The sequence below is a fragment of the Camponotus vicinus genome, unplaced genomic scaffold (genome assembly GCF_025532165.1).
Source record: "Camponotus vicinus isolate PSW18456_S1 unplaced genomic scaffold, iyCamVici1.0 SCAF_1, whole genome shotgun sequence".
In the NCBI taxonomy this organism is placed as follows: Eukaryota; Metazoa; Arthropoda; class Insecta; order Hymenoptera; family Formicidae; genus Camponotus; species Camponotus vicinus.
The window spans coordinates 17838723-17857149 of record NW_028141945.1 but is presented as its reverse complement, the minus strand read 5'-3'; the positions used below and the strand labels follow the sequence as shown (position 1 = coordinate 17857149).

Sequence of the window (18427 nt, the reverse complement as noted above, 5' to 3'; positions counted from 1 at the left end):
TTACGCACTACCATCCGCGTTTAGCTCTTATTGCCTTTAAATTTAAGTTTATGTTTTAAAATTATTATTTGGAAGACTTAATAATACTTTAATAACGTCTATAATACGCATTAATACTTCAATAAAACCTAATAATGCCCAAGTAATGCCAAATCTGTACACCGCAATGCCCTCAGCGGTTTACCCCTCAAATAAATTAATTACAATTTCTAAGTGAAAAAGTAAGTAGATTTGTGCGGGATCCCGCAAAAGTTTGTTCGAAATTTCTTGCCCAGACATTTCTGACACGTTTTTAAGATATACGTTCTTAATGTCTCTCCTGATCGTTTTCCTCGCAAGAAATCGTCCTCGCATCTTCGATCACTCACCGTTGAGTACGTGTACGGTGATCGATTTCGGTTGAGCATTACTGGGGTTACAAGTGTACCGTCCCGAGTCCGACGGCTTCGCCTCTTGCACCAGGAGGAAACTCGTCGTGCTGTCACCCTTCTCTGTGACCACGGAGACTCCGCCTCTGTTCGAGTCATAGCTGATTATCTGGAACAGAGATCGAGCGATCGCCTTGAGACGCGGATATCTCTCGGGTCGAACGTGAAGCTGCAAAAGGAAGGGGACGAGTGAGAAATCGGCTAACCAGCGGCGGATACACTTTTTTATTGGACTGGTCCCGATGGGTATTGAGACGATGAGGACGCGGACGGAGATAAGCCGTCGAAGGATTCCCTTTTCGCTCGCGGAAGGTAAAGTACGAGGGTTAGAAAAAAAAATACGACGTTTCTTCTCTCCTTTTTAGCGGGAATTTTCTCCTGACGCGTTTTACACGATCCACGATCGGATCAAAGATTGTAAACGATACTGGAATGGCTCTCTTTTCTCGATGACGCGAGGGGGAAGGAAGGGTTTGCGTCCCGATGTTCGATGCAAATTACTTCGCCAGCGACTTATGCCTCGATGATATTCTCCAAGATAAATGTTACTCCGGACGATTTTTCGCGACAAGTGCGTAAGAATTTTGTAAATGTACGTGTGCGTATGTGTGTGTGTGTGTGTGTTTTCTACGCAATATTGCGTGTCGTTGTATAGTTTTTAATTTGAGTTATTGGAGTGTATACTGCGCAGCAATATCTCTCGGATTCTTCCATAGGAAATATTGAAAAATTGAGGAAAATATTTTGAAGCAATATCTCTCTATAGAAAAATTAAACCTGAACATATTTCATTGTTATAAATCAAATATTGTATTGTTTATATATATAATATGAAAAAATAAATCTTCCTCGCGGGCGAAAATAATCCAACAGTTTCACAATATTTTACGTGTTATTTAAACCTGCGAATTTGCAATGGAAAATTGGGCGCGACATCTAAACGCTAGTAGTGTACTCGTTGCAAGACTCCGACGAACGTCGTGTTTATCCTATGTCTGTTCCACTCAACGACGCTCGTCACGAGTGTCGCTTTGACGCGAGGTTGGTAGAGTCCAACATTTGGAACACGCGAGTTGAAAGGAATAAAGGGAGAGAAGGAGAGAAAGAGAGAGAGAGAGAAAAGGGAAAGGGAAGAGAGAGAGAGAGAGAGAGAGAGAGAGAGAGAGAGAGAGAGAGAGAGAGAGAGAGAGAGAGAGAGAGAGAGGGCGAAGAAAGTCTCGGCAAGAGCCGAGAAGGATTTAAATAAATAATCCACGGAACCGGAACTTTACGCTCGCTTCCGTCTGAGAGAGGCACGTAAGCCTTCTTAAGGGAGTGAGAATTGTAGAGCATCCCCAACAACACGTTGTTGGATATTCACTTCTGTGTTTCGACGTTAAGAAATTCGAGCGTCGTGCTCTTCCACGATCATCTCAGCAAGGATAAATGTTTTATTATTAATTCAATTTCTTTTGCATGCTATATTTTCGTACAAGCCGCACTCGCCTCCATAGTTAATGTAAAATTCAAGAGTTTTGCTAAAGTATGTTTTTCTCGCGATTCTATCTAATTTCAATTTTAGGAACTTTTACCTAAAAAGCCTAAAATGCGTCAAATTCGCGCACTTAGACTTGCAATTGCATTTACATGTACGATCTGTCATGTATTATTGATATTCACATTAAGGGCTTTTTAAGATTTTCAGATTTTTCTCGCTTTATTTTATCTCCACAATACGCTATTAAAGTATTATATTATATTGCGCGCTCAAGTTCCTTCTCGCAAAAGGGCAATTCGAAGTAATTGTATGCAAAGTGTAATTGTCTCGCGCTGAGAAAAGAAAGACGGAACGGGACAAGAGATTTCTTTGAAGTTTCTTTCGATTAAGTATAAGCTATGCTCGGGAGGGAATTTAATCTTTCCGGACTGTCGCGCGCATCGAATCCCCGGGAATAAGAATAGAATATCGGTCGCCGAGTTGTTTATTCCCATCGTGTTCTCAAAGCGTGCGATTAATCGAACCGGGGGAGGAAAGTTAGCGCTGTCGTCGAGTTTGATAAGCGCCGCGGCTACCTTCCTTCCGTTCCGTTATCTAAAGCACGCCTAACTCTAGATAATACGCGAACTTTCGTTTCCAAAATCCATTATTAATCGGGTCGGACCCATGTAATAATGCGCCGGATGCACAGACACATGCATACGTCTATGCTCCCTTAGTGGCAGCTGTACATACACAGAAAAAAAGGATATTCTTGTTTTAAAAATATATTTAGTTTTAACATGGAAATCTTGAAGTGAGATTATATTGCGTTAATTAAAGAAAAATATAATTGCTTGAATAATTGCTTACTTGAATGAAGCCATTTTATATAGTTCAATCAAGAAAAATATATTCTTATGATTTAAGATTTAATTTTCTTGAATGGAAAAGAAACAATGTTGGATAGAAAATAACATTTTTAAATCAAAGATTATAATTTTCTTAAAGTAGAATTAAATAATTATATATTCTTGAGGTGATAATTACAATATTAAAATAAGACTATAATATCGTTGAAATTTAAAATTATTAAATTCTTCTAAGAAGATTATGAATTGTTGCGTATGTACGAAACAATGAACGCGTTAGTTTAAGTATATAAGTTTTGATTTGACATTTATTTTTTTTCTGTGCACAAAGAAAGAACATTCTTGTTTTGAAAATATATTTAGTTTTAACATGGAAATCTTAAAGTGAGATTATATTGCGTTAATTAAAGAAAAATATAATTGCTTGAATAATTGCTTACTTGAATGAAGTCATTTTATATAGTTCAATCGAGAAAAATATATTCTTATGATTTAAGATTTAATTTTCTTGAATGAAAAAGAAACAATGTTGGATAGAAAATAACATTTTTAAATCAAAGATTATAATTTTCTTAAAGTAGAATTAAATAATTATATATTCTTGAGGTGACAATTACAATATTAAAATAAGACTATAATATCGTTGAAATTTAAAATTATTAAATTCTTCTAAGAAGATTATAAATTGTTGCGTATGTACGAAACAATGAACGCGTTAGTTTAAGTATATAAGTTTTTATTTGACACTTTCTTTTTCTGTGTACATTTCTGCCGCCTATGAAAACTGAACTTTCTTACGCCGATATAATTGTATGTGAAGCTGGATTCTCGTCGACTTTTTATAACCCGCTACAACTCGCAAATTAGCGAGTTTTCGAAGGGTGTGGTCGTTCTTCCGGCAGTTCATATACACGAGCATAAAATTAAGCAACGCCGGCTCGAGTTGTACCTCTGAAACTGCGTAACGTAAACTTACGTCTTGAGAATTCCTTAAACTTTTACGATCCGTGGTAAGTTTCTTCGCGCGTTCTCTTTAACGCGCACGTGAACGATAAACGATCGCGTCTTCAATATTGATCGAGCGAATGATCGTTCTCTTGAATATTTTGCAATATATATATAATCTTATATCAAAATGTTTAATATAGTATCGCTTTTTACGCGATATATGCGCGGATTTATACGATAAATGACATTTCTATAATTACTCGAACGAGCGATGATGTGTTTTGAATCGAATCGATTTTTATCCAATTCTACTCGATCATCAAGATAGATAAATAATATCCAATTTTCAGTTCATTAATCGTATAAAGTGCTGACTCTGCATTGACGATTGAATTAAAACAGCGACCAATTACTCACCGATTAACTTTGGCGACTAAATCGATCTGAAATAAATGGATGTTACATTTAAACATATTTACAGTTTTCGTTCTGTCGATTACAAAATTTATTATAATTCTCTCTTTCTCCCTCTCTGATGAGAGAGAGAGAGAGACTCATATTTTACATATTTTAAATCATTAATAATACACATTGGAATTAATAATACGCTTTTAACTATCGAAAAAGAATAGATGAAAATGACAGAGATGGCAAAATTACTGCTGGTCCAATCCTCATCAGTAATAAATTGAGCCGCGAATTTTCTTATTTAATTATTCAAGGAATTTTATATGCAAAAATATATCTTTATTTGATCAAAGAGCGCAGCTCAACGACTCGAATAATTTTGCAGTGCGTTTCACAGAACTCGTAATTTCCCTAAGTTTTGACGCGTGCAAAAGTTTGGACGACGAGGCGAGAAGAGAGGCAGAGGACGGCCTCGTCAACCTCATTACACGCTCTTACCGGAAATCGGTATCCCGCGGGATTGTCGGTCGAGATGGAGCGCCTCAGACTCAATGGTACGTCGAAATGGCTTCCCCGCCCTTCCTTTCCTTTACGGGTTAGTACTTTTGTCTTATCAGCCTTCGTTCGCGCATTTCTAGATAACGGCTCCCCTCTGCATCTCTGGCATTGTACATACCATACCATCTATAGTTTTACCTTCTTACTCGTCCCTCTCACCCTCTCCTCTCTCATCGTTTATCAAATTTGTCGTATTAATTCGGCGTTGATTGTAAAATGATTCTCTCGCATCACCCACCATTGCCATTCTTGTACATTATATAGTTGAAAATTGCAAAATGCAGACAAAGTCAATTGCTTTGTGTCGAGAATAACGTAGATTATTCGCTGCGTGATTACTGAAAACGTATCGAAATTATTAACAAAGCGGTTGAATGCACTAGTCATGTTATAATCGCTGCCGCATATTGCGCAACGCATGAGTTTTTAATAAATTTGCGCGAAATATTAATTTATTAATTTCATCAATAATTGATACATTGTGTGTGTATATGCGAATTATATTAATTTAACTTTATACACACACACACACACACACTTATATATGTGTGTATATACAGGGTGTTTCATTTTAATCCGACCAGTCGAATATCTCGAAAACCAAGCCCGGGAGAGAAAAATATTTCAGACAAAAGTTGTTTGGTTTCGAGGGGGCCATAAGATGGTATCATTGGTTTGACCTTGAAGAGTCATTTGAAGGTCACGTGAAGGTCACTTCAATTTTTTTAAATGGAACACCCTATATATTTTTATATATTCTTGTAGCTCATCTCGAGAGCTTTCCAAAACACTATAATAAAGTATTTCTTCATCGAGCACTTTTCGAGGTATGAGACTAGAAATAATTTCTTAATTCTACATAAACCGTAAAATATCTAGTAAAATATTCATTTTTCGATTATCTTACCTTAATACTTTTACGTACAAAATAATGAGAGGAATCAATTGGTGTAAAGAAAACACATAGTTATTGCAAATTACATATTTTTTCTTCAAAACAATTATGTGTTTTCTTTACACCAATTGATTCCTCTCATTATTTTGTACATAAAAATGTTAAGGTAAGATAATCGAAAAATGAATATTTTACTAGATATTTTACGGTTTATGTAGAATTAAGAAATTATTTCAAGCCTCATAATTCAAAAAGTACTTAACGAAAAGGTACTTAATTATAGTGTTTTGGAAAGCTCTCGAGATAAGCTACAAGAATGTGTAAAAATATATAGGGTGTTCCATTTAAAAAAATTGAAGTGATCTTCACGTGACCTTCAAATGACTGTTCAAGGTCAAATCATTGTCACCATCTTATGGCCCCCTCGAAACCAAACAACTTTTGTCCGAAATATTTTTCTCTCCCGGGCTTGGTTTTCGAGATATTCGACTGGTCGGATTAAAATGAAACACCCTGTATATACAGAGTGTTCCTAAATTCGCGATAAATATTTTAATGACAAATTCTTTGTACCATTTTAAGACGAAAATTCTAATACGAAAATGTCAAGGCTGTAGTAGTTTTCAAATGGAAAAAGTTTAAAGGTCACAAATGACAGGGCTAGACTTTCGCACTCTCAGCGGTGGCAAAATGGCTAATAATAAAAATGCTTCCATGAATCGAGTGCTTTTGATATTGGTGAAATTATTGTGAAAATATTCAAGAATTTCACTAAAAATCGTGATCTTTAAACTTTTCCCATTTGGAAAAGCTATTAAAAGCCTCGACATTTTCGTATTAGAATTTTCGTCTTAAAATGTTACAAAGAATTTGTCATTAAAATATTTATCGCGAATTTAGGAACACCCTATATATCCTTTCGAGGGAATATAAAATACGAATGGATTAAACGAATTTACAGTACAGCATTGTGTCATTCGCAGTTGAGTATATGAAATGAAACTGCATATATCGCGTATTATCGTCCTTTTTTAATTGGTCTAAAAAAAAGTACAGTGCTACGTTCTCCACCAATTCTTCACGAATTTATCTAACTAGATTTAACACGTTTTGCATAATTCTTAGTTATTCTATAATTCTGTATTCATCCCACGTAAATACGCGATATGCATAATTTTGCCTCCTCGAACATTTTAAACTCCTGATAATAAAAGAGATGAAATTAACTTTAATAACCGGACATTTATTTCTCGCACTGACATTTCTGTTTGCGACATTCTACTTATATTCTCGCCTTTTGCGTTCCCCCGTTTGCCATTTCGTTTGCTTTGATAAATCCAACCTTCAATCCGTGGTTTTCTCGGATGAATTTTTCACACGTGCTTTCGCTCGCTGCACTTCGCGTTTCCTTCTCGTCGAGAATAGAATAAAGTTGCCGGTTATTACGTTGAAATCGGTTGTTATTTTGGGATTTTGTTGTTTTGCGCTGCAGACCAAATGAGTACGGCAAATGTGAAGTGTTTTCGAAAAATGTGACGCAATCGACACATTTTTCACAAATACATATTCTACGATATAATATCATTATGTCGTCATCTGACACGTGGAATATTCAATATCACCGCAAAATACCGCGGGTTGCATTATGATCGACCCTCGAAAAAGTCCCCGAATAATCCAAATGCAATTTGGATTGTCGTGTATCGTATCGTTTGATACTCGTTAAAACAGCAACGAGTCTCTATATCGCATAACGGTAATTTTTGTCGCCCCCCAGGTATGCTTTTGTGCGCGCGACTACGTTTGCTTGTACCTCGGAAAATTATAATGAATCGGTATTTATGTCGCAACACACTCAGAGCTCATCCCACCTTTCCTAATTTCACTTTAGGTTTCCTTACGACGCTGGAAAATTGCACGCGTTACTTCTGCGAAGCACTCTCGGGACGAAATCTTCTATTTAAGTATTCGTTTTATGCCCAGAGAAATAGCGGTCCGTTAATTATTGATTGTCTCATCGTGATCTCTCGTTTTTATATTTCCTCATATTGTGCGAGCAACGATATTATATGTCGTGATGTAATGATGTCGAATAACATACACATCTCATAGTCGAACAAAGATTTAGAGGAACAACACATGATGGAAAACCATCGTAAATGGATCACTTTTTTACCGTATTATTCTTCCATTTATTCAAATTTTATGCTTAATACGTTGCACGCTCGTTATTGAAATAATAAGTTTGTTATCTCCCAGCTGGAGTAGTCAATCGATTTTCCGCAGAGAATATTTAGAAGCCGTGTAATCGCGTTCTCGCATAATTAATGCCTGTCGACGGATATTATCCTTAACGAGGAAAAAAATATATGGAAGAAAATATCAAATTTTTCATTGTGATGGTAGAAATTTTTATTTTCTCTCGTATAGACATGAGACGGGAAAATGTTTATCTGAATAATCGCCAATTCATCAATAATAAGTGCTGTTTGATCTATCGCTTTTTCGCTAATTAATTCACTGCTTGTTAACGATGATTGATACATTTTTGTTGTATCTATATCATACGCACTGCTCTCTTTAAGTACTCGCCTGCGATTCATCGTCGCTCGTTTTTCGCTCGAATCATAGTCCATTTTGCGAGAGAAAAATTTTGCGTTCGCGCGTGTCACGCATGTAAGCGTAACATGAGCGGCACTCTCGACGATCTGTTACTAGCTTTTTTTTGCCGACACTCGACACGGAATTGTAGCCGACACATGCAAACAGCCGTAAATAAAAGCGGCCGCGTCGCACGTGTCCGGTCGACACACCCACGCCGAGGGACGCTCTCTCATTTCGTATACGAGAATCAACGAAATAAAGATCACACTCGGTTTGGAAATGTGTTTATACATGAGGATGAAAAGTGCGTTCATCGCAGAAAATGAGCTTGGGACTTATAGACGGTACATAAATCCGGTACTGTTTGTCTCTGACATCTTATACCGCTCTATTTAGGCAGGATCGAGAAATCTCAGATCTCTCCGTCAACGGCAGCAATGGCAGTTTTATTTGCAGGCCAAAGGGAAATGACGAGAGGGATACGCGAAATCAATGCAACGTTTCAAAAAGCGCGTTTTATTTGGACAATTACGAATAAAATCTGAGGTACATAACGATCCGTAATCGGTCCAAAATTATAATTACGATTTGTTCGCGTGCAGATTTTTTCCGATACGTCTGTCACTTTCGACACAATCGTTTGAATTTGTGCGAAATGTGCTTTTCTTTCTGTCACGCAATCCGTGCCAAATTCCTTTTTCTCCTTTTAGCAATCTCCCCATGATTGACATATAAATAAGATGGAATACATTTAATCATCTTTCAATAAGGGAGATTTCTTTGAAATGAATTGATTGATTTGGATTGATTCGAGAAGCGAAACAGAGAGAAATGAGATTAGATCGAAATTTGATTTGATTAATTGGCCTGATATGACAAATAATTAATATCCAACTGTTTTTTTTAATACTGATCGGGAATCATACATGTCACGAAAATTAAATTTGAAACCACACATTTATTTCTTTTTTATTTTCCTTGAGAATTTTCGGAGCAGAATTTTTTCCGGTGATTTTTGGAGCGTAATGTCAATATACAGGATGTTTTTTAATAAATGCGAAAAATAGAAGATGATTCTTTGTCGAAAATTAAAGGAGGTTTTTCATATAAACATTAAAAAGTTTTAATAAAAAATTGAATAGGGGTTGCTAGTCTCATCCCCTTATAACAATACGGGAGGCTGAAAAAAGTATTAATAAATAACCTTACTAGTAAAAAATAACCACCTAATTTCATTTCTTCAACTTGTTCCAAATTTGAGAAAAAAAATAAAAACCTAATTTTTACCCCTATTTTTGGAGGAGTGCAACTCCACAGGGAGGGATGCAGGAGTATACGTTTATATGAAAAACCTCCCTTAATTTTCGACAAAGAATCATCTTCAAAAAATTTTTCATACTTATTAAGAAACATCCTGTATATCGAAATATCACCCGTGCATTTTTAAGACACAAATTTCTAAAAAAGAGAGAGGTAAAGACGCTATCTTTTTAGAGGTGTCGTATCGTTCGTAGCGCATCGATAAGCGACGCGGCGTCTGGGATGCGGTCGCCGCAACAGACGCCGGCACGAAATTCAATCAAAATCAAAGGGATAAGGTGTATTGGAGCGTGAAAGCAAACGCGCCCGGGTGGTTCCGGTGGATTCCTTGCGGCCGGAAAATGTTTCGCGCGCGATGGATCGATCCGGAAGGAGAAAGAGAGGAAGGAGAGGGCGACCTTATTATCGGAAGGGGAATTTCGGTCGGTTCCCCCGGGACGATTTCTGGAGAGGAAGAAGGGCGGGGGATGATTGTTCCTCGCGCTCCCTTATCGCTCGTAGCGACCAGGGGGTTTATCACGTCCAGGGGCCATCGTGCCGTCTTTCGCGAACGCGCATGAATCATTATTATGGATCGCGCAAGATCACGATTACCGGATCGTAACACGGTTATTTTGCTCGGCCTTCTAATCGATCCTATGGGAACCTATGCGATCTCTTTACCGAGGCACTTTATCGGCAGCGCTGACGAAATATTTAAAGAGGACGATCCGAAGCTACTACTTGAGATGAACGAGCTTCCACTGAAATCCACGCGTAATCCTTCGTGAATACATGCGATAATATTTAAGAGGATTCAAGCTACTTCGAGGACAAACATTTGTCCCGATTCGCTAACATGAAAAACGCTCTCGAGTTTAACATTCGATTCGCCTCTCGATAAGACGAAACAGTCACTACAAAGTACTTCCTCCGCAATCACGTAACGGGAGATATTCCGTTCAGGGTGGCACGATCGTTGAATTAATTATAATACGGCGGAGCCAACATTCGACTCTGATAAATCTGGACCCAAGCTAATCGTACAACGCATTTCGATATTTTCCACGATGACGGTCAGCTTTGCGCGCGAGAGAGGATGGAGACGCGACTGTAGGATGGAATAATATCGCGTAGATTTAGGATTTGGGATTCCCTCTCGACTCATTTATGGTCCAGAACCTGACCCTTCGAAACTACACGCGCGTTAGTCACGCACGACGGAGCCCTCTTTAAGGTGAGCGAGCGTTGTTTCTACGTTGCGCGTCCAGCCGAGCCCCAAAGCTCTCAGTGAGGCTTAATGCGCCTAATGGAACCTCCCGAGTGCCGTTACCAATTTTGCCACGACTCTCACGATTTAGCGGCGGGCCAGCTAGTCGGGACATTATCAAAATTTATTGGCCGGTCAACCGTTCGCAAACAGCCGCCGCCGTCGCCGTCGCCGTCGTCGGAATGTTTTATGATCTTCCTTTGTGCGCGCGCATACTTAATTCGTCCTGGAAAAACTCTGTTATCGTGGGCTAAAAAGCTAGTCCCCGTCGTGGGAATTTCGAGTTTGGGTCTAGGAAAGAATAAAATAATAGATTCCGTTGCGTGAATAAATATGACAAAAAGAAGGAGGAAAATATCTTCTCTTTTACATTTTTTGTTCGTGTTATTTTTTTCATTCGTACTTTATCATTTTAAATGACTCGTGAATTATTTGTGGGAAAATTCTTGCGGGAAAAGTAATTCTTTACAGGAATATTTGCATTCCTGTGTGTACCGCGTGTTTTACGAGCTTAAACTCGAAAATTTTTAGAGCATATTTTTGGTCGGGCTTAATAGTTGCCACGCAATAATAAACACGTGCATGCGACTCTCGCGCGATATTTTAATTATAATAAATACGTGGGTAAATGCGTATAACACAACCCGCGCGCTCATTATAAATGCGCAAATATTGTCCTGTGACTTCAAACATACACGACCAGGATTAAGTGGCGAAAATATTTTACGGTCAAAATTATATACGTTGGCTCGTCTCGTAAGATGCAAATGCCGCTCGATTAATTCTTAGCGACGTTTCAAGCCGCTCAACATTCTTGTATGACAGCAGGTGGTTAAGTGCGCTTACTCGTCCGCTATCAGCGCCCTAATCGGAACTGTTCGACTTCCGGGAGTTCCAGGCGAGGTACCTAATTAGGAACGACCTTCACCGACGCCTCTGTACGGCCATTTATCACGCACCTCTTTACCGCTATTATCCCCGTAGCGAAATTTACGAAGGCAGATTGGATCTCAGATAGCCACTCGAATATCCGCTATTCATATTGTCATAAATCCTCTCGGGATTGAGCGAATCGAGAGAAAGCGAAATGATTAATTCTTAATAAACACGCTAGATATTTTTTCAGAAAAAATTAATAATCTTAAAAGAATCCCTGTGCCAACTTTTTTGAGCACTATTAATAAATTAATTGTTTTTATAAGAAAGATTTCTTTTTTAAAATTATTAAAAATGTCAGACTCGTGAATATAAAATTAAAAGTATAAATTGGTATAAGTGGCAATGCGAGTCTAGTGTCGAAATTATTACACCGCTATTTATTGTACAAAAGACAATCATATAAAAAAATATACATATAGTAAATATACATTTGAGTAAGTTACGAACGTTTCGACCCTATTTTTGGGTCATCTTCAGCGCAAATTTAAACTAAGTAATGAAATGATACAAATTCGGAGTCAAGCATATTTTTAGACAGCACTCGTATGCTTGACTCCGAATTTGTATCATTTCATTACTTAGTTTAAATTTGCGCTGAAGATGACCCAAAAATAGGGTCGAAACGTTCGTAACTTACTCAAATGTATATTTACTATATGTATATTTTTTTATATGATTGTCTTTTGTACAATAAATAGCGGTGTAATAATTTCGACACTAGACTCGCATTGCCACTTATACCAATTTATACTTTTTCTTTTTTAAATATCACATATATAATTTCGATAATAAATTCAATCAAGATAGAAAGTGAGATTTTTTAATCAAAGGCGTGAACCATATTTGCGTATTACAGGTACTTACTTCGTTTGTTTGTCGGCATTAATAACGAAAAAAATTGAAAAATATAATATATAACGGCAGGAGAGCAAAACAACAACAATAATAATCTCGAGCAACTGTGCACGCGTAATAAACATGACGAAGGGAGATGGAAGTTTCAGCCGGCGCGGCGCTGAAAATTTCATCTCGCGGAAACTTGGCTTTTCGCGGTGAAGCGAGAAGCAGAAACTTATTCGACGCGTTGCCTTTCGCGATATTAGGAAACATATATATCCCGGGGAGAAGTAGGATCATCATTAATTATCCGTGCGCAAAGTCAACGTTGGCTAGAGTCGCGCGCGTGTCAGTAATAAATTTAGGTCGCGCTAATCGCGCGATATTGCAGCCGCGTTTCTATGTGCATTATTCGTCGCGCGTAAACTTGGCTTGGCGCTTAAGTCCGGAGGGTTCGGTTGTGCGTCGCGAATGCCTCTGAAAATGGGAAATAATCAATTAGATGCATCGGACTCACCGCATCGTTGTGATTCCAGAAAATGTAGGCGGGCGGCTCTGGACTCTGCAAGACGACGCACGTGAGATTGATGGTGCTACCTCGATTGATGAACAGATCCGGCGCACCCAGAATCTCGGTTTTTGGCTCTGAAAAGTGAAAATGTCGCTATTTTACGCACGAGTAAATTTTCGAAATTGCGGGTGTTATTCGAGAGGAGGAAAGGGAGAGAAAAGATGCGCGAGGCTACGAGATGATGTATCGTCGGACCTATTTTGTCGACGGAAGAGAACAGTTGGGCGCCGTGATAATTTGCAGTCGTATAATTAAATATTATATTACGCGAGGTAGAGAGAATAAAGGGTGGAAATATTTTGTATTATTTCTTTTTCTTTCTCTCTCGTATCTCATTTTCGCTCTTTTTGTAGGCGGCAAACGAGAGCGCGTAACTCTCGTCCGAATTAAATTCACGAGAGAATTATTTATCCGTTTAAAATCCTCATTTCGTTACAAATATCGATCAAGTCGTGTCCTGGACGATGCTTTCCTTTCAGCGATTTGTTATGATTTCAGCGAGAATGTATTGCGTGCTTTAGATTTTCTTCCGCATTAAACTTGAGAATCTGAATATACGGGATCATATCGCGCGTCACATGATTTTATGCGCGTTTTATGTAAATAAAAGCATATATTTGTCACATTGCGCTTCGGGGCGGCACAGTTTGCCACGTCGACGTAAGAGAGCTTATTGTTAGTCTCTTGGCGGATTAAATCTAAAGATTTAAAGATGAGATTCCGTCGCGACCCAGAATTTTACGTTTCTTTCATGTAAATGTCTCTTGCCTCGACGCGTCTTATTTTTGCGAATCTTCAGCTACGCGCATCGCGGTTATAAAAAGCACAATGGCGCTGGTGGAATAAGGGAGGAGAGAAAGCAGAAGAAGGAGGAGGAGGAGGAGGAGAGTCGGTCTCTGCTCTGCTTTTAACGCAAAACGTCGTAATACTAAATCTTATTATTTGTATCGCCGCGAAGGATCTAGGTACGTGTTGTAAAACGGCAACATTCATTACCGTCAGCGCATTATGGAAACAACAAAGCTAATCCTCTCCCGTATCTTTTTATCTCGAATATTACGCGAGTAGAAAACTTGTCTTGCCTGCCATGAACATCGCGTGTTTGGATAGCAAAGATTTTTTCCTATGGTTTCGAGATAGCCTGTACATCTCATTAAAGTAAACATTTTTCTCGTTACGAAGAATTTTATTCATAATTTCTTTTAATCATTTACATTAAAATTAAAAAGATAAAAGATATACATTTAATTCCTTCAGCGATCTGAACGTGAAGATATGTATTATGTACAAGACGTTTGAATTATCGCGAGATATAAATTTCATCTCTCTGGCACTAATTAAATTTGCCACACTTGTCGCAGTCTTTCCAAAGTTTACAGATTTGGAGCAAGATTCGCTTTAGAAAGAATGATTCTTTGGCGAGGAGATCGTTATTGAAAGCTGGGTCGAGCTGCCTCGCTTTTGTCGCGATTAGAATATAACAGAATTATGTAGAATTACACGGACAGGCAGGAAGCCTTTCCGGAAATCCTTTCACACGTCGCTCCGACAAGTAGTCAGCGTAGAGTGTGAATCGGACCGACCGTCAGAAATTTATTTATAATGCCAAAAAATGCCGAGCTGGTGCGTCGATTTTCATCTCGGTATTTATAGCCCGTATTCGCATCCAGCCGATTGGACAGACGGTTCATTTTGCGTCCTTTTGTGGCGTGGAAGAGCGATGAGGTTGACCTGGTCTACGAAAGGCGCGCACTTTGAGGCGCTTCATACAGCCGGTGTATCTGTTTCTGTTGCGCGTATAAATGCGTGCGTGTGAGAATCTATGTGCATGTGAATGAGATGGGAAGAGAAAGAGAGGGAGAGAGAGAGAAAGAGAGAAAGGTCAACGCGGAATAGATCGATGTGAATATTTGCCGGGCGGCTTCCTCTTCGAGAATTGACCGAAATAACCGGACAGCGTGCCTTACGGCTTTTGTGCAGCGAATGATAACCCTCGGGGCGACTTCCCTCTTTGGTTAATCTCCCTTTACCCCTGGGGTGGTTAACAGCGCTGAAGCATTTCCTCCATCCCTTCTAAACATGGATGCTTTCTCTTTTCTCTAGTTTTGTTACGGAGCTCTTTTTCTTTTCCGGATTTCTCGCCGAATCCGGATCTGGATTTAGAATCTTTTAACGACGTTTTCAATTTTTTATTCTACAGGACACACTTTGATATATCCAACGTTCTTATTGCTTGTATGTTTTCTCTCTTTTCTTTATAATTCCTTATTTTCCCTCTTTCTCCACCTAGAAACTCGCTCCTCCACAGAATGTTTCAAAATTATTTTTAATAGCACATTCTCTGGCCAATTTGAAGACAATTTTTCCTTAGCGAAAATATTGAGTCGTCAATAGTTTGCAAGAATTATAAATGATTGCAAAAAGGCTTTCTGCAAACTTTATGGAATTAAGAGATTAATGAAACTACATTCTTCAATTAATTTTAAGTGAAATTTAATAGAATTTTAATTTCAGTATTCCCCTAATATAAAATACATGATGGAAAATATCGCATGAAAACCTGCAAAAAATTATGATCTTTTCCGACATCTTCGCAAAAGAAAAATCTATTTCAAATTGACTAAAGAATCTGCTACTAAAAAAGACATCTGATGCTTTTGGGATATTCATATATATGAAAAGAAAAGATATATATATCTTTTCTTTCTATTTTGCTTCCTTGTCGACGACATACCTTATCGAGGCGTAGAGAAAGCGGCGCCTATGGGTCGATCGATAACACGAGCATACGCAAAGTGCTTTAACGTCGGTTAACCGCTGAATGAAAGCCTCGTCAGAGCTGGCGAACTTTTGGAAGACGAAATCAGTGTTCCTCAACGAAGAATTCCCGAAACTCTCGATTCGCTCGGATAGTCATTATGATCTCGGCTGACTTTTAAATAAGCGCGGAAGAATTAATGATGCCGGAGGGCGAGCACACCGCCATTTCTTCACGTCATCAGTCACGATCGTGGCTCGTTTATAATTTTTTAAAATATTTTTTATTTCGAATCTTGTTATTAATTTAGATCTTATATTTTTATGTTACAGATTAACCTAATCTACGTAATCAATTCCGTTGTTATGCATCGAGCCATCGATTGGTGAGTGATAAATTTTTATTTTATAATAAAACCGTAAGCATATATAAATAGTGGATTTCAATATGTAGCACTATAAATTTTTATTTTTTTTTGAACTTCTATTTGTTGCATAAATAAAATAGTATAAATATAAATATATATTATGTACTTGGAATATATTTTTAATAGTGTTTTTTTTTATATTATGTGTCTCATATATTGTTTATTCTACATACATCTTGAAATCCAATGCAACTTAATCTTATATAATATTTAATCTATCGCATATAATGTTGCTGAAACTTTTATTACTATGATAAATGAAAATTTGCTTAGTAAAGTTTTAAATTTTTACACAAAGTATATCTCAATCATTTATTATCTACGATTAATTGCCGGGACATAGTCATGTCTCCTGATAAAACGATATATAATGTAAGCTTAAATAGATGAATGTGATATACGATTCTACGAGATAGGATCTAGTGAATTTTTATCAGTCAATTTTATGAGTTTACATGTTTATCGCAAGTAGAAAGAGTATTTCCTTAGCTCGTAGCGTATACGAGGATGTCTTCGATGATAATTCAATATGTAACTTTGCGAAAAAGAGTGGTACGAGACAATAGCCCGCGTTACGCTTATTTGAAACTTTATTAAAGAAGTTTGTCACGCGATTTTGCGACTCGGGTGCGGCCGAATGAATAAAAGATGTCGATAGACGACGGGAGTAAAATGTAAACTAGAATAAGTTGGACACGTCTTCAACGAAGAGAAGAGCATCGTCTAAAGAAATCGATTTCGTCTTTGCTCCTCGCGCGATATATCTTGGAATCGATGCGTTTTGGATTCGGGTTAATGTAATTCGCGTACTTTGTGACACTGATGAATAAAGTAGAGTTCTAAAATTACAGAAAATATTATATTATGTATATTAAAAAAATCCATTCTTGTGTGTATCTGCTTACAAAATTTTAAATGAAAAGAAAATATAAAAAATTGAGATAATTAATTCTCGGTTATACCGCTTTTTCGAATAAAAATTTGTAAAAATTGAAAGAGATGATAGAAAAATAATTTCGATTTAAATTCAGTATCGTCAAAAGATAATTTTAAGATTTCTTGAAAAATTACTTAGAAAAATAGATAAATTTTCGAAGATCGAAGATATATCGTAAAAAGATAAATATTCTGCAAAGTTTCAAAGATGCTTCTTATTCCGAGTATGAATTTAACAGAAACTCATACAAACTCAAGAGACTTCTTTTTGTAAAACAAACAGCAGTTTATAAATAGAAGTTCTCGTCTAAAAACAGGCATTTTTTCATATTTCTTGTTTTAGTGCATTTTTTATCTTTCTTGAAATTGATTTTGTCTTGCATTTAGAGATATATCGAAAGTCATGTCAACTATTCTCGGGGCTGAGTGCTTCGTCCGTTTTGCTCTGTCTGTTAATTTACCTATCACAATCGAGCCATCCATCCATCGATCGATCAATCGAGAACATCGCCGCCGGTACACGATAATTCGCTTGCAATCGGTATTTGTCAAGCGCGCAAAATACACTTGCGCACGATGCGCTCTCGATGCTTGACCTAAATAAAGCAGCTGGACAATTGCGGGTGCTCGTTCCTACCGGCTGCGGTTTCAGCAAAGTGCAAGCCGCATCCGCTGGTCAGCTCGACCAGTCGGATTCAACTATTTTGGAAAACGCGCTCCAAATTTAAGATAAATGTAATTGTGAATTTAGTTTCGCGCATCATGCATATTTATCCCGACTTGTTCTTCATTAATTATTGAACAAACTCGTGTCGAGCTCGGTTTCATGATTGTAAAAATCTTCATATCGATTTTTCACATTCCATATATATGTATAAATGCAAATCACAGCGAATTTTTCGAATTGAAGTTTACTAAGCCTACGGCGAGTCATTATTTCGAATGTTGAAATTCGGTAGATTGAAGTTTTTTCGGATATTTCGTGAAAGGCGGTTGAATTGCATCGAACTTAAAGATGTACTTGGACGAGACGCTAAATTGCATTTAAGCGATTCCGCGACGGTGTACGTGTCCGCCAAATACAGGGTTTCGATGTAAATAAGACGATTCTGTGGGGGAGATAGGAAATGAGCGACCTAGTAGAAGGGTGACTGTGTAGCACGGCAATCGAAACGATCCACAAGAGGGAAGGAAACCAGAATCTGTTGCCAGCGCTACGAG

The 18427-nt window shown here is 37.7% G+C and overlaps 2 protein-coding genes across 12 annotated transcripts in view; one reads left to right on the top strand and one right to left on the bottom strand.

Annotated features, from left to right (window-relative positions):
• LOC145959213 (neurotrimin) overlaps positions 1–18427 on the bottom strand; it is a 402237-nt gene that overhangs the window by 13610 nt on the left and 370200 nt on the right. For all 8 annotated transcript variants that reach the window (XM_083077841.1, XM_083077847.1, XM_083077848.1 and 5 more), the window contains 2 exons: positions 13032–13159; positions 369–537 (listed from right to left, as the gene is read on the bottom strand). In XM_083077841.1, coding sequence (XP_082933967.1) covers positions 369–537; positions 13032–13159 — 297 coding nt within the window. The remainder of the gene's footprint in view (positions 1–368; positions 538–13031; positions 13160–18427) is intronic.
• Positions 1–18427, top strand: part of LOC145959214 (uncharacterized) — a 94334-nt gene that overhangs the window by 45074 nt on the left and 30833 nt on the right. For all 4 annotated transcript variants that reach the window (XR_014434942.1, XR_014434941.1, XR_014434943.1 and 1 more), the window contains exon 6: positions 16176–16228. The gene's annotated coding sequence lies outside the window, so the exon portion shown is untranslated. The remainder of the gene's footprint in view (positions 1–16175; positions 16229–18427) is intronic.